This window comes from Anoplophora glabripennis, unplaced genomic scaffold (assembly GCF_000390285.2).
Source record: "Anoplophora glabripennis isolate ALB-LARVAE unplaced genomic scaffold, Agla_2.0 scaffold5, whole genome shotgun sequence".
Classification (NCBI taxonomy): domain Eukaryota; kingdom Metazoa; phylum Arthropoda; class Insecta; order Coleoptera; family Cerambycidae; genus Anoplophora; species Anoplophora glabripennis.
Window position 1 is genome coordinate 1,867,780 of NW_019416525.1, and position 14,276 is coordinate 1,882,055.

At 29.7% G+C, this 14,276-nt stretch overlaps 2 protein-coding genes across 2 annotated transcripts; both read left to right on the forward strand.

Moving 5' to 3' along the window:
* Positions 1–9,860: 9,860 nt before the first annotated feature.
* Positions 9,861–10,746, forward strand: LOC108907392. Its single transcript, XM_018711055.1, has 2 exons — positions 9,861–9,979; positions 10,146–10,746. The coding sequence occupies exons 1-2, from the start codon at positions 9,977–9,979 to the stop codon at positions 10,599–10,601; spliced, it is 459 nt and encodes a 152-aa protein (XP_018566571.1). The 5' UTR covers positions 9,861–9,976; the 3' UTR covers positions 10,602–10,746.
* Positions 10,747–12,721: 1,975 nt separating this feature from the next.
* On the forward strand, positions 12,722–13,730 carry LOC108907399. Its single transcript, XM_018711064.1, has 2 exons — positions 12,722–12,829; positions 13,330–13,730. The coding sequence occupies exons 1-2, from the start codon at positions 12,827–12,829 to the stop codon at positions 13,630–13,632; spliced, it is 306 nt and encodes a 101-aa protein (XP_018566580.1). The 5' UTR covers positions 12,722–12,826; the 3' UTR covers positions 13,633–13,730.
* The last annotated feature ends 546 nt before the right edge of the window (positions 13,731–14,276 follow it).

The following is a 14,276-nucleotide window of genomic DNA, read 5'->3' on the forward strand; positions in this document are numbered from 1 at the left end:
ATGTATGTATTATTTTTATATTTTTATTTATTTAACCAACTTTCTGAATGATATCCTGATCAAAATTTTAACCTGGCATTTAATTCATCAAAAACAATGTCTAATAGTTTTTCGAAAATCTCCAGTTTTTAAGATAAGATTTTTAAATATTTTTAATTTTTGTTACCCGCCACTGCAGCATTAGTCCCAATGCTTAATAATTAATCAATTATTGATATTGATAAACTAAAGAAAAGAAAAATGGAAACCTGTTAGTTCTAATAATATTAGTGTTTAAGCTAACAAAAAAATAGTGAATCGCTCAAAAAACATTCGCATACGATACGTTACTTATTCTTTAATTCATGGGCAGCTTGTTACCTTTATTTTATTGGGTACAAAAAATTACAATATATACTTTTTTATGAATTAATGTGGTTTTGGCAGTTTTTTTCAGCACACCCTGTGTATTATTATCTGCGGTGTAGTAGCAATGAATATTTTAGAACTCCCTCTTATTTCAGTTTTATTTTAAGTACATACCTAGGTATAATCAACAATAAAAAAACTCATCTTCAGCAGCGTTCAGAATAGCTGAGATCTCAAGTAAATGGGACAGGGCTATTGTTACTGTTAAATATACAATTATTGAAATTAAATTTTCTACGCATCGTTCTATTAATTTTTGGTTACTCCCAAATTAAAATTGTAACTATAAGTATATTTTACTAAAATGCAGAATAGCTTTACAACCACAGTTTTAATATTCTACGGACTAACAGAATACAATAATCTGATACCATGTTCCTTAATTACACCACTCCAAAAAGATATGGGTAGAAGAAATTTAACTAAAACAACGCAAGATAGCAAGAAACATTTGTATACATATAGTTGATAAGTTGGCCTAAATCGTGCTGTTTCAATCCCAGAAATCTGTGATCATTCTAGGAGTCCTTGCATAAAAATAATCTCAAATAAATTTGTGCAATATGTAAATATAGCTTCTTCAAATTCTTATAAAATGTTATTACATACTACGTCTGAAATCCATTAATCAAATTAAAAGAATAAAATATTAAAAACAGTTTTATTCAATGAAACAGAAACAAATAACTTCACAGGAAACAAAACATAAAAAATAAAATAATAAAATACTTATATATCTAATTTATAAACAAATAACTCTTTAAAAATATGAGATCCATTACAAATCATTTGACTAAGAACTAAAAGGCACGTTTTATCACAAAATGTATTTCAGGTACCTACTTATTAAGTACCTACCTAGTTTTTGTTCAAGAGATCAATTACATACAACAATACATTTTCTTATTTACCATTAAAAGTTACATACAATGTGGGTATGTCCTACAAAGTATAAATTACTTAAAAATTAAAACAAGGAACAGTTATATCACAAAATTTCAGACAATTAGTGCATTTCAAGTGCGTCTACAAAAAATCAGTTCAACAATATATTTGTACTTTGTGGTGCACTTGGAAATGACTTAAGAGTAATATTACTAATTATCATTCTTTTTCTAAAACAAATAAAACATTAACAAGTTTATTTTAAGAAAATCGATTCGATTAATAAAATTTTTCAGTCTGTTAATATAAAAGTAACTATATCTAAATTTTAAGAAAAAAAATATTGCATTGCAAATTTTATACATATTGTATCAGTCATGTATTAAGAAGAATATTATCACTAGTTAAATTAAAATACTTCTAAGTAGGTATTTCAGAATTTCAATTTTTTTTCACGACATAAATTATTTCTTACAAAAGGAATAATCCGTCTTATAATTAATATACAAAAACTGAACAGATTTTTAATTTTGTTTTTTTGTTGAAATAACTAACAAATGGAAATTTCTCTTTGGTAATCCATCAACTGCCAGGAAGCTCCACTAGTAGAAAATATATCTAAACAGAAATTATACTGAATAATTTTTATATTAAAGTAAATAAATGAATTTATACATGAATTTTTACCCAAATATGTACATAGTCTGGGTGTTTCTCCTACATATTTTTTTTTAGTTGATACATATAATGTCACTATTTACTCTAAAAATATATACTAGAAGCAATTTTCTTATAATAAATAAAATGAGATTTCATAAATAGTGTGTTTCATTTAGTCGGAACGTCCGTATTTAGAATGGCGTTGGCCGATTTCCAAAATTCTTTTTTTTGTGTGGTAGTACCTACTCAAAAAGGTCTACTTTTTGATATGAAATTTTTTGACATGTGATCTTTTCTATAGCCTACTATCATTAAGAAAAGACGTGAAGAGGAAGTGCATGTACTGAATTCCAAAAATCATTTTTAAAAAATTTTTAAAAAATCTGCATTTAGATTATTGTTAAAAAAGAAGGGCCCAATTATTCGATTACATAAAATCCCACAAAACACATTAATTTTTTTAATCAAGATTTATGTAATAGAATTAGACAACACCACATCATCAGTTGAGGAGAGTTATTAGAAATAAGAGGAGACAAATTGAACAGTGCATACCAAATGATAGTGGGCTAATGGAAATCAGTAATATTCAAATTTTATTTCATTTCGAAACTCATTTCTGGTATAATAAAAAAAATATATAATTTGTCTTATTGTGAGCACCCTGTATGAGTGAAATCGATGAAACTGCATGAATATACCTTCGGTTAATAAAGTTATGGAAAAATACCTTGAAAATATTTTCCACTGTTAATACAGGACACTCTGTAATGAGAAAATTTTTCGACGTTTGCACCTATTTTGTGAACACCCTGTAAAAGCTATAATAATAAAACTTTGTATTTAGAGTTTTGAGGTGTGGTCAAATCGAAAATGCTATCCATTTCTTACTCAAAAATATGCCTAATATATGTTTTTTTAATTTTTGAGGTTCTTTTCTTATTGATAGTAGGCCGTAGAAAAGATCACGTCAAAAAATATAATATCAAACGGTAGTCCTTTTTGAGTACTATCACATAAAATAATTTATTTTGGAAATCGGCAAACGACATCCTAAATACAGAGGTGTTCCAACTTTAAGTGAAACAGACTGTATATAAATAACAAAGGTATATAAATTATTAAAGCAAAATTGTATAGTAACTTAATTTAAGTCATTTTATTTTCATTCAAGAGAATTATGCTTGAAGTCTGACCTATTTGTTTTCAGACAGCTTGCAATAACAGAAAAATAAAATTCATATACTCACCAAGTTCTGACTTATTGGCATTACTCATTTGGAGATAATTCGGATAATTCAGATACCTGCGAAATTTCTGAATTTGTATGATGTGGTATACCATTCATTTGAGCCATTACACAGTTTTGGGGTGTGTTTGATATTGGAAATCCATTAATAGGATGGAAATCAGGTCTTTGCATGTTCTGTGCGAATGCAAAATTAGTGCAAGGATTTGTATAATCTGTCAGAAAATTTATCTGACTTGACAAAGTGACTTGTGGCTTAAGATATTCAACATTATTATTTCCTGGCATATGTGGCGCCAAATATTCAGCATAAGGATTTGTAGGGTTTAATACAGGATTTATTTGATCTAGTCCAGGATTCTGTGAGACGTGAATCATTGAAAAATTATCGATTCCATCTCCGTTTATCATATGATTTTGAATGGGAAGTGAATATGGAGATTCGGTGTGAGGATTTGTATAATATGGGGGATTTAGGTGATCCATCACAGGATTTTGTGACCCATACGGCTTTGCAAATTCATCTAAATGCCTCCTGTTCAATATAGGTCTTGGTGCTCTATAAGCAAATGGACATTCTACGTCGTATGTATTTGTATATCTTAAGGGGGAATTTAATTGCTGTTCAATTACGTTATCTTGTGACACATAGGGTTCTGCGTCATTGCGAATTGTATTCAATGTAGTAGGCCTTGCTATGGCATGTGTCTTCGAATATTCTGTAGTATAATCTTCTGCAGAATTTGTTTCGTCCAAGGCAGAAAACAAATCTTGTGCTGGTATTTCGTTAAGATAATTCCTATTCAAAATAGGCCTTGGTGGATTGCGTGGAAGTAAATTTTCTCCAGTACCATTTATATATTCTGGAAAAGGGTTTTGTATTGACCATTGTAGACCATTCTCGTTTACATTATTTTCTATAGGGTTTGGTATATGCGGCATTGAAAATTCATTATAAAAATTCAGACAATCTAATCCATTTGGTTGTTGCAAATTTATAGTGTTTGTAGGCCTTGCTTCTAAATATTCATTATGGAAATTCATATAATCAAATAATGTTGGCTGTGAGAAATTTATAGGGTTTATAGGTCTTGGTTCCAACAGCTCATTAGAGAAATTCATGGCACCCATTAAAGTTTGTTGTGGCAAATTTACAGCATTCGTTTCTGGAAATCCATTAAAAAAATTCATATGATCTAGCACAGGTGGTTGTAACAAATTTATATTATTCATAACCATTGGTTCTGAAAATTCATTATAAAAATTCATATCATTTACTAATGGCGGTTGTGATGAAATTATATTATTCATAGACATTAGTTGTGAATATTCATTGAAGTAGTTCATATGATCCACTGACGTTGATTGTGATGGATTTATAGGATTCATAAGCATTTGATTATAAAATTCATTATAGAAATTCGTGTAATCCACTGCAGTTGGTTGTGGTTGATTTATAGGATTCATAAGTGTTTGGTTATAAAATTCATTATACGAATTCATATAATCCACTGGAGTTGGTTGTAGTTGATTTATAGGATTCACAAGCGGTTGGTTATAAATTTCATTAGAGAAATTCAGATGATCCAGTAAAATTGGTTGTGACAGATTTGTGTTCAGGCGCCTTCCTTCACAAAATTCATTAGAGATATTCATATGATCAAGTAAAGCTGGCTGTGTCTTATTCACAGTATTCATAAGACCTTGTCCATAAAGTTCATTAGGGAAGTTTATATGATTCGGTAAAGTCGATGATGACAAATTTATACCATTCATAGGCCTTGGACCAATATATTGTACTCCAAATTCTGTAACGTAGAAGTTTACAGGAGCTGTCAAAGGCTGTTGAGCCATGAACTGCATTTGCCTGTCCTGTGTGTAATATTGACCGTTATCTGTAGTTCTAGGTGGCCACATTCCAATGTAATTTATTTCTTCCATTAAATCCCTTGGCAATAAATGTGTTGGCAAATGTAACATATTCATTGAAACGTCTCCATTTACACTATTTTGAGGAATACCATTATGACTCGTAGTGTTCGTTAGATAATTTGAAGGTGTATAAGAAGCTGAACAGTTTGTATTCCATCCTCTAAGACTTCCATTTTCTTGAATTGTTAAGGAACTTTGATTAGGTCTGTATTCGCTATTTTGTCCGGATATCTGTAATTGCATTAATGCTTCCGATAAGTCTTTTGTTAAAGCTGCATTTCCATCTGTAGTACTGATAAAAGACTGTGCTGAAAATTCTCTAGAGGAAATTAGACCATTTGCTGGAGACTGCTGTGGCATAAATATTGCTGATCTTTCCACTGTGCTATGTCCAATATTCTCCATAGGCATTTGTAAGAATGTCCAGTCGGAGTCTAATTCGTATAGTAATTGTCCTGGTAAAAAGTCCGATGGTGGATCTGGACAAATTCTTCTAAATACTTCCAGTCTCCGATAAGATCCTGGTGCAGAAACTACTTTTAATTTCTGGAAAATAATTATATCGGTTAGAGAAAATCAGTAGTATTTTTGAAATTATGTAAAAATATTATATAACCTGACAAGTGGTACACATATCGAGCAAACAGATAGGTGATCCAAAAATATATTTATTGCCCCTTTTCTAATATAAATAGTATTAATTATATGTCTTTATTGATAATTTCGTCCAAGGTACAAAAACAAACAGAAGTAATAAATTTTTGGATATTATGACTAAATTGCTGTTTATCACCAATAAAGGCTAGATGCAATTTGAAAATTTTTTTTTTCAATATCTTTTCTAGTTAGTAAGAAATTAAAATTATATTAGTATTAACTAAGTTTCGGTTTAATATCACTAACAGTTGAAGAATTAAAACTTAAATTTGAAAGTAGCATAAAATAGCTGAATAGTTTTGACATTCCAATATCCGATGTATTTTTCACCCTCCTATTTGTAAGGGGATATTGAATAGAATAAAGAATACATTAAAGTTGTTACATAATTTAACAAAAAGCATATCTCACCAGTTTCATGTTTAATGTTGATTTCTTAAGTTTCAAATAAATATTCTTGACATGCGCGCGTTACATCAAAATGGTCGTCGTTGCATAACTGAAACAGGAAACTGTATTATCGGCAATACAAAACAAAAACTTTCTGTGCCAACTAATATAAATTATGTAAAATCAGAATACCACTTATGTTACTATGGAGGGTGAACATATTGTATTTCTAATGGCCAATTGCATAGTAAATGACACTTAATGAACTTAATGAACTTTAAGGGAATGTATCACCCCTAGTATTGTAGGTTGACGATATTGCTCTTATAAGTTCGAATTTCTACTTTAAAAAATCCCATTTATTTAAATTCATAAAGAAATTGGTATAATATGCATTTTATGTTTCTTTTTTTTTACATGCTGATTTTATAGGTAGATAAGGTGGCAGAGCGTATTAAAAAAAAATAAATAATATTTTTATTGATAAAATTATTTAATACCTATCTCTATCTCTATTTACTGAGGTTAGTATTTTGTTAATATTTAAAAGATATGTACCTAATAAAATATTTATAATTTTTTTGTCACTAACAATATTTCAACAAATAATATCTAAATAAATTCAACGGGGACTTATAATTTCTCGCATAGAAAAGCTCTAAACTAAAATAAATCTAGAAAAATTTTGGCCCCTTAAATTAGTTTGTAAAATTTGTTTATTGCTATTCCTTATTCTGGTGGCATTTACTGCAATTATTTATTAATTTCAAAGTTGCATTGACCTATCTACAAAAATATAAGCGCAATAATAAATGAAACGGGATTTTTGTAATGAGACCCATAAGTTAAAAACGTGTTTTGAAACGAATTATCGAATATTATAATCTGCTTTCACGTTCCACGATTAAATTAATTTATTGTAAGTAGTGTAACCGCTCGGAAAAACCCGAATGAATTAATTAGTCTATTCTGTGGGGCAATATAAAAAATTTGGCTTAAGCAGTGGCGGCATTTTTACGCCTACCGTAACATCCATGATTTTGATTAGTTTTACAGTGAATAATAGTCAAAAAAATTCGTAGACCTGAAGCGAAGTCGTGTTTATTAATACAAAATTATTGTACTCTTAAATGCACTTAATAGGTACTGAGGGGAGTGATAGATTAAGCCAGACAATTCTTAACAGTCTAGTCAGACAAGAAAAACTTTTTGTTTGCATCAACCTCGGACGCCTCTGATTAAATCTTAAAACATTATTACATAATAGGTATAATGTAAACAAATAGAAGCTAAAATAAAACAGAAATATCGAGAGAAACTCCCCACGTACATTCAGGAATGAGTCACACCTCTGTACATTTCTTGAATGACGTCTTAAAAGTAACGATTGTTGTAAAAGTAGATTTTAATTTCCAGGGACGTAAATTCTGAAAACAAATTCTGAAAATATGTGTTATTAACGTATCGATGTTCTCAAAGTTAAAAACTGAAACAAGAAAAATGACTAAACAGTTTTTGCATAAAACTTTGAAGGTATTTTTTTAATTTTGGGTGCTTCATATAAAATTAACTGCTACAGATAAAAATAAAAATTTGTAATATTTATGGAACGTGATAAAATAGTATTTTTTTCATCTAGATCCTATAATTATAAATTTAATAAAATATTCAGTGAGGCATGCAGGTGGCTTACACAATCGATATGATATACCTATTAAATGTAAATTTGTGGTTAAAGAGGGCTTGTTGCGTTGTATATTTATCATGATTTATGGGGAAAATAATTGTTTACATTAGTGGGTGATTAGTGGATACTGAAGATATCAAGGAAATATATACTGGATGTTATTTTTGCGCAGTTTAACCCAAATTCATAATAATCGTCTACCATCTATTTCAATGCGAAATTTTTTAACATATCAAATGAATGTCATAAAATTAAAGCAGCAATAACCTCATCCCGTTCACATAATTAGGTACCTACCTACCTATTGTAACATTACTACCTAATAATTGTTTGCGTTATTTTCAAATTGTGTATTACCTCGACTTGCTTTGTTTAAAAAACATACTGCTCTTGACAATAACGGTATACAAGCAATTAAATAAAGATAATGAAGAACATTATCTACTCAGGAAACTAATTTTTCTATGCTATATTACCTTGAAGCTGTTGTTAAAACCTTTTATTATGCACACATTTATAAAATAACGGTATTTCGAAAATGTAATGTTCAATTCGGCATTATAAAACTATTTTTCATTTCGTCTCTAAACTTCAAAATTCAAAACAAATAACAGGAATAATTTTTAATAATTCTTACAGAAAATAACTTTTTAGAAGAAGAGGAAGAAGTTTAGAAGGGCTGTCCAAAAATACAAGATACAGGGCCTTCAGTTAAATGTAGCTTCCGATTGTTAACATAAACAAGATGCATTTTATATATATAGGTATTAAAATAAATTAATGCTGTGGTTTATCATATATTCTCTGTTGTATTATAAACTATTGCATATTTAAATTATTAGTTTGCGGTTAAAACTACAGATTTTGCAAAATCTTATTTACTTTTATTATATAAAGAAAATTATATAGAAGCTAAATCTAATCGTACTTATGTGTACAATATGTGGTTTTTATATGATACAAATTCAGTCAAATTAAGACATATATATCATATTCTTAAATTAAGAAATTTTTCTTCCAAAAAGATTTATTTATTTAATTAAAAACATTTTATATGGTTCCAGATTATAATAAGCTTATATAAAAACAAAAAAATTATTTGTTTGCGAGTAGGTATGTAAATAGATTACAATTTTATTGCAATCTTGAGCAAAGTAAAATTTCTTCTTTAATGGATTTACACAGAAGGAAAATTGATTGATTATGATATGAGTAAAAGCAGATAAATATATTCTTGATTCAAGATTTTTTTGCATTTTTTTTCTTAACGAGACAGATATTTGTTGAATATAAAATAACTGTAATTGAATCGTTACACATTTTTATAATTTATCAAGAACTTATATAGATCAATTACTTTACAATTGCTGCCCGGTACTTTATTTAACGTTAGTAGGTAGTTGTACAATTCTACAAAAATGTTATTTTATTGCAATATCCTGAAAAATCAGGATAGGTACCCTTTGACTTTTGATTTCAATGTTCAATTATTCACCTACCTGTATATATGCAAGTCATGATATGGTAAAATCATATTATTTCCAAGTAAAAGCCGAACTAATAAACATAAGCTGTAAGAATTATTTTGTTTGCTGTACATCCTAGTTTCTGAGAACGAAACAATACTGATGCAACGAACGGAAAAACTAATTATATGTAAATGCCACATTTAATAGCTAATTGTTTATAGTATTTGGTGACTGAAAAGATTTGATAACTGAACTATATGCTAATAATCTGGACAAAAAAAAAACTTGTTTTAACATGAAATTGCAATTAATTACCACTAAAGTTGTTTGTTCAAGGCTAAGATATACAATTTTTGTAGATGATATTAAACCACAGCAATATTTTGCGGTTTCTTACTTACTTCTTCAGCGATAAGCTTCTAAAAACAATGTGGGTTTCCCTTTCTAAGAATCCACTACTATAATGATGGTTTGGGGCCATACCCAGACGTCTCGTGTCGCACATTTTAAATAAAAAGATTACAGCCTCGCGTCGCCAGTCAATTCTCGATCCTCAGAAGAATAAGAGGGTTTAGAGTGTAGCTATCTTATATATATCAGTGAAACACATCTTTACTAAAAACGTTTTCATTCACAATCATGGTATGTATTTTACAATTTTTTTTTATATATTCACTACTTATGATGAAGTTACATATTTTACTTATATGCTGTTACTAAACCGTGAAGAATTTTATAAAATGTAATCAACATAAACTACCTAGGTACTTGTCTTCGGTTTCTAATTTTTTTTTTTGTTTTGTTTCAGAGATCGTTAGTAATTTTCGGTTGCGTCGTGGCCCTAGCAGTAGCCCAACGCCCTTCTTACGCAGGAACCAGCCAAAAGGTGTATCCAGAACTACATAGCCGTTTTAAGGACACCGAGACTTCAAACTCACAATCCTCCGTTGACACAAATAGTATAGCCAACAGAATTGGAGAAACCGAGTCACAAACTACTATAAAAATACCAATAGATGCTCGTGGAGACGAAGAATTAGTGAAATGGCTCAATACATGGCCAAGGGAGAATAGACCTTTTTGGTTATTAAATGCTGAGCACATTGAAAAATTCAGGGATCCTCAGGGAAGCAGGAATAAACAACAACAAGTTCGTCTGAGGTCCTCTTTTGATGATGACGATGACTTTTCTCCATTTGATGATAAATATGTGAAGCCCACACAGTCGAGGCCGTCGTTCTTAAGCAGTTTGGGACGATTATAAACTTGATTTTATTTAGAGAGTGATATTATGGGCTGTTACATTTATGTATTTTTTTTTGTCAAATTAACTGTATTATTGTTTAAAATAATATTGTTAAATCATGAACTATTTAAAGTGTGAATAAAGTGTTTTTATTTTTATATAATTTTTCGCCTTTTTAATAAGTATTACATATACTATCCCACCTTTTTAACCTACTTTCAAGAGCGGAAGCGGACAACAGTAAATGCTTATTGGTTTTTTTATTAGCAATGTGTAGAGATGATATGTTATTTAAATAAATACAGAATTTATTTAAATGATATTACAAAATGACTCCTGTGCCTCAATATACTTTTCAATACGTATATATCATTTTACTCTGTGAAATATTCCTGTATAAAAACGACTTTCATTTTTGACTTGTCATTATGTGACATCCTGTATAATTCTAAATTTATCTAAGCATAACATCTCATAACTAAAATTAATATATAATTTATAAATGCAAACAAATTAAAGGATTACTTTTGTTCAAAATAAATTTTGCCCCTTAAAAATTACAAAAAAAAATGTAATGGCATTCCACAATGTTCGACGAAAATCTAATCAGCATATCTCATACAGTTGAATGAATTTTATTCAAATTGTGGACACAAAAAGCTTTCTGCAATAAGTATCAAAATAGTTTAAAATATTTTGATTTTGAAGTCCGATGACTTTTTAAGGAAACAATACTATGGTAATTTGATCTAATTCGATTTATTTTCATGCAAGAAAGATACTGTTATAATATGGCCGAATATTTTTTGGGCACCCCGTATACTAAAGGTACACTCATTTATGTTTTTCTCTGAAATCCATATTCTATAAAGAACCCATCCTCAAAAAAGGTGTCATAATATGTCACTGGGAAAGATGGTATCTCAAAAATTTATCTCTATTAAATTTCAAAATAAAAGGCGCTAGGCTCATAGAAAAATCATATTAATTTTTGTCCTATCAGCTCTTGAATTTATGGTATTTTGTTCCAAAATACCCTGTATACTGGTTTTATTTGTATTTACATGTACTTTAGCATTTATTTTATAGGTATAATTATTACATTAATTTATTGTAGTGAAAATCACTGGTTTGACTTAATATACGCACATTCACCTCGTTTCAAAGATAAAAATTATCGAAACATGATAATATGTATTAAAAAAAGCAAACGGAGTATGAAACTATTTTTGTGATCTGTGTACATCGGAGGCTGTTCCAGTGATGGACTTTGGGGGAGAGGGGCGTTTCTATAACTAATGTCTAAAAAAAAAAGTTATGCAATCAGGAAAACTGAGAGACATAAACTTTTTAATCTTCATTCATTTATTTTACTAAAAAAAAGTTAAGCAGTCAAGAAAAATTTTTATCTTTATTAATTTATTATCTGACTTTTTTTTCGGACCATTGGGGGGGGCGGTCGCCCCCGTCGCCCCCTTAGATCCGCGCCTGTGTACATTTGAAAATTCAAATAAATCTAATTGAAATAGCAAAATAAATCCATACAGAAATGAACTTAGATGATAAACTAGCTGGGCTGAGCTTTGTAGAAAACACAGGGCACAGGTTTTTAATCATACTGGTATAACTCATACCTAGTTTCTTATATATCTGAAAGTACTTTATTTAAAAGTTAGTGATTGTATCCAGTTATTTTGCTAATGCGTCCAACAAAAATAAAATTGAATTAATATTATTTCAATGCATGATTTACTTTCTTAAAAAATCGTCTCGGTATATATTGTTCCATTGTAATACAGGAAGGAAAAATAAAAAAGTTATAAATATGTATAAGTAAGAAAAGTATGGATAAAATTTTCCAACCGGAAGAATGAAGGGTTTACCAGTTTTAAATGATTTCTGCAAAATAAGTTTCACTGTCCCCGTATTTTATCCATTATTCGTTGAATCATTACAACTAGTTTATTTATTTCAATTAAATTGAAATCGTCTGACAGCGTATTAAAAACGTGATCTAAGAATTCTAATAGTGCCTTAAAAAGAAATTGGATTTTCCTTTGTTAATTCCAACTGCCCATCACCATGCCTGGGGCTATATAGAATCCTTGACGCAAAACAACAATCTCGATAAATACACGACTTATAGTCTTATTGCTCATTCATTCCAGTAAACTTCTACACAGTAAATGCATAGGCGCTTTTATAATTAGTGAAATTTATTTAAAATTCTATAATCTCCAATAATGGTAAGTAATAAATTAAATTAATAATTATAAAATATTTATTTACGCATATTGGGAGAATTTGAACATTAAGAAACCGGTATTTTATTTTACACTATAACTTGTTTAACTTCCCTATGCCTTGTTGGTATAATGTATGCGTTAAATATTATAATGAAATATAAAACATTCCATTTTTTTTATACCTTTGAAACATTTATTTAATAGTTCGCATTTTACACTCTCGAGTAACAATAGTTGGTAATTTTTATTATAATTTGGCACGAAAAATGTATTATTATTAAAAATAATTTTGTTGCCAGTCGTAATATCATAGTGACTAAAAAATGAGATCTTAAAATGAACTATGTACCTATGTGCTTCATATCTTGACCCCCTACTTATAGATAGCTATAAGAGAAACAGAATAATCGGTAATATACGCACTGAATACTAAAAATGGAACAAACTATACTTTTGTTTTCATTTCATCACTTTTTAAATTATTTGTAATTGTTTTTTAGAAAACCATTGTAATCTTTGGATGCATCATCGCGTTGGCAATGGCTCAAAGACCATCGTTCGCAGGAACGAGCGCAAAGGTATATCCAGAACTTGCCAGTCGTTTTCAAGACACTTCATCCAACTCTGAACCTTCATCTATCGGTAATAGCCTTGCTAACAGGGTTGGTGAAACCCCCAAGATCTCTACGACTACCCAGAAACTTCCCCATGACGTTAACGTGGTGAATAGATTTAACCAGCAGCCGTACGATTCCAGACCTTATAAACGTTTACATCTCGCAGGATCAAGGAACCATTATTAATACTTGCGATATTTAGACTGATATTTTTTGTAATTTTTTATTTATATTGACAAAAATAAACCTTTGTATCATGTTTCTGTGGCGTTTTACGAAGAATATACGATGGCTTTTATTCCATTATAATTTCCATAGTAGGCTGCTACCGGCAAAGCGATTTCGGTAGAAAACAAATGCTGCATAGCTCTAACGTAACCTCTTTTTCGTGTGCAGTTCGCGTGCGGCGTGGCTTTTTGTAATTCGGAGTGCATAGTGCATTATTCGTGTGAAATATTTTGTGACAGCGACAGCTAGAACGTCGGTGAATTTGTAAGTAGTTTTATTTCATGTTTCCACAACATAAATTTTGTAAAGTTCATTTCAAGCGTGAAGCGTCATCCACTTGCGCAGTGGTAAAAGTTTCCCATCAACTTACTGAATTTACTACAATATGTAAATGGAAATCAAAATAAAATTTTGCAAATTGTTTTATATTATACGATTTCTTATAATTCAAATGTGTATTTCGTGGCTGAACCGAAAATGAAATGTTGATTTTTATTTTTAACTTTCTTTTCCACTAACGCCAGGAACATATCGCAACGAAACTGACATCCACTCATGCGCATATTATACAGGCATTGGGGTTTTACCACCACATAGCACAT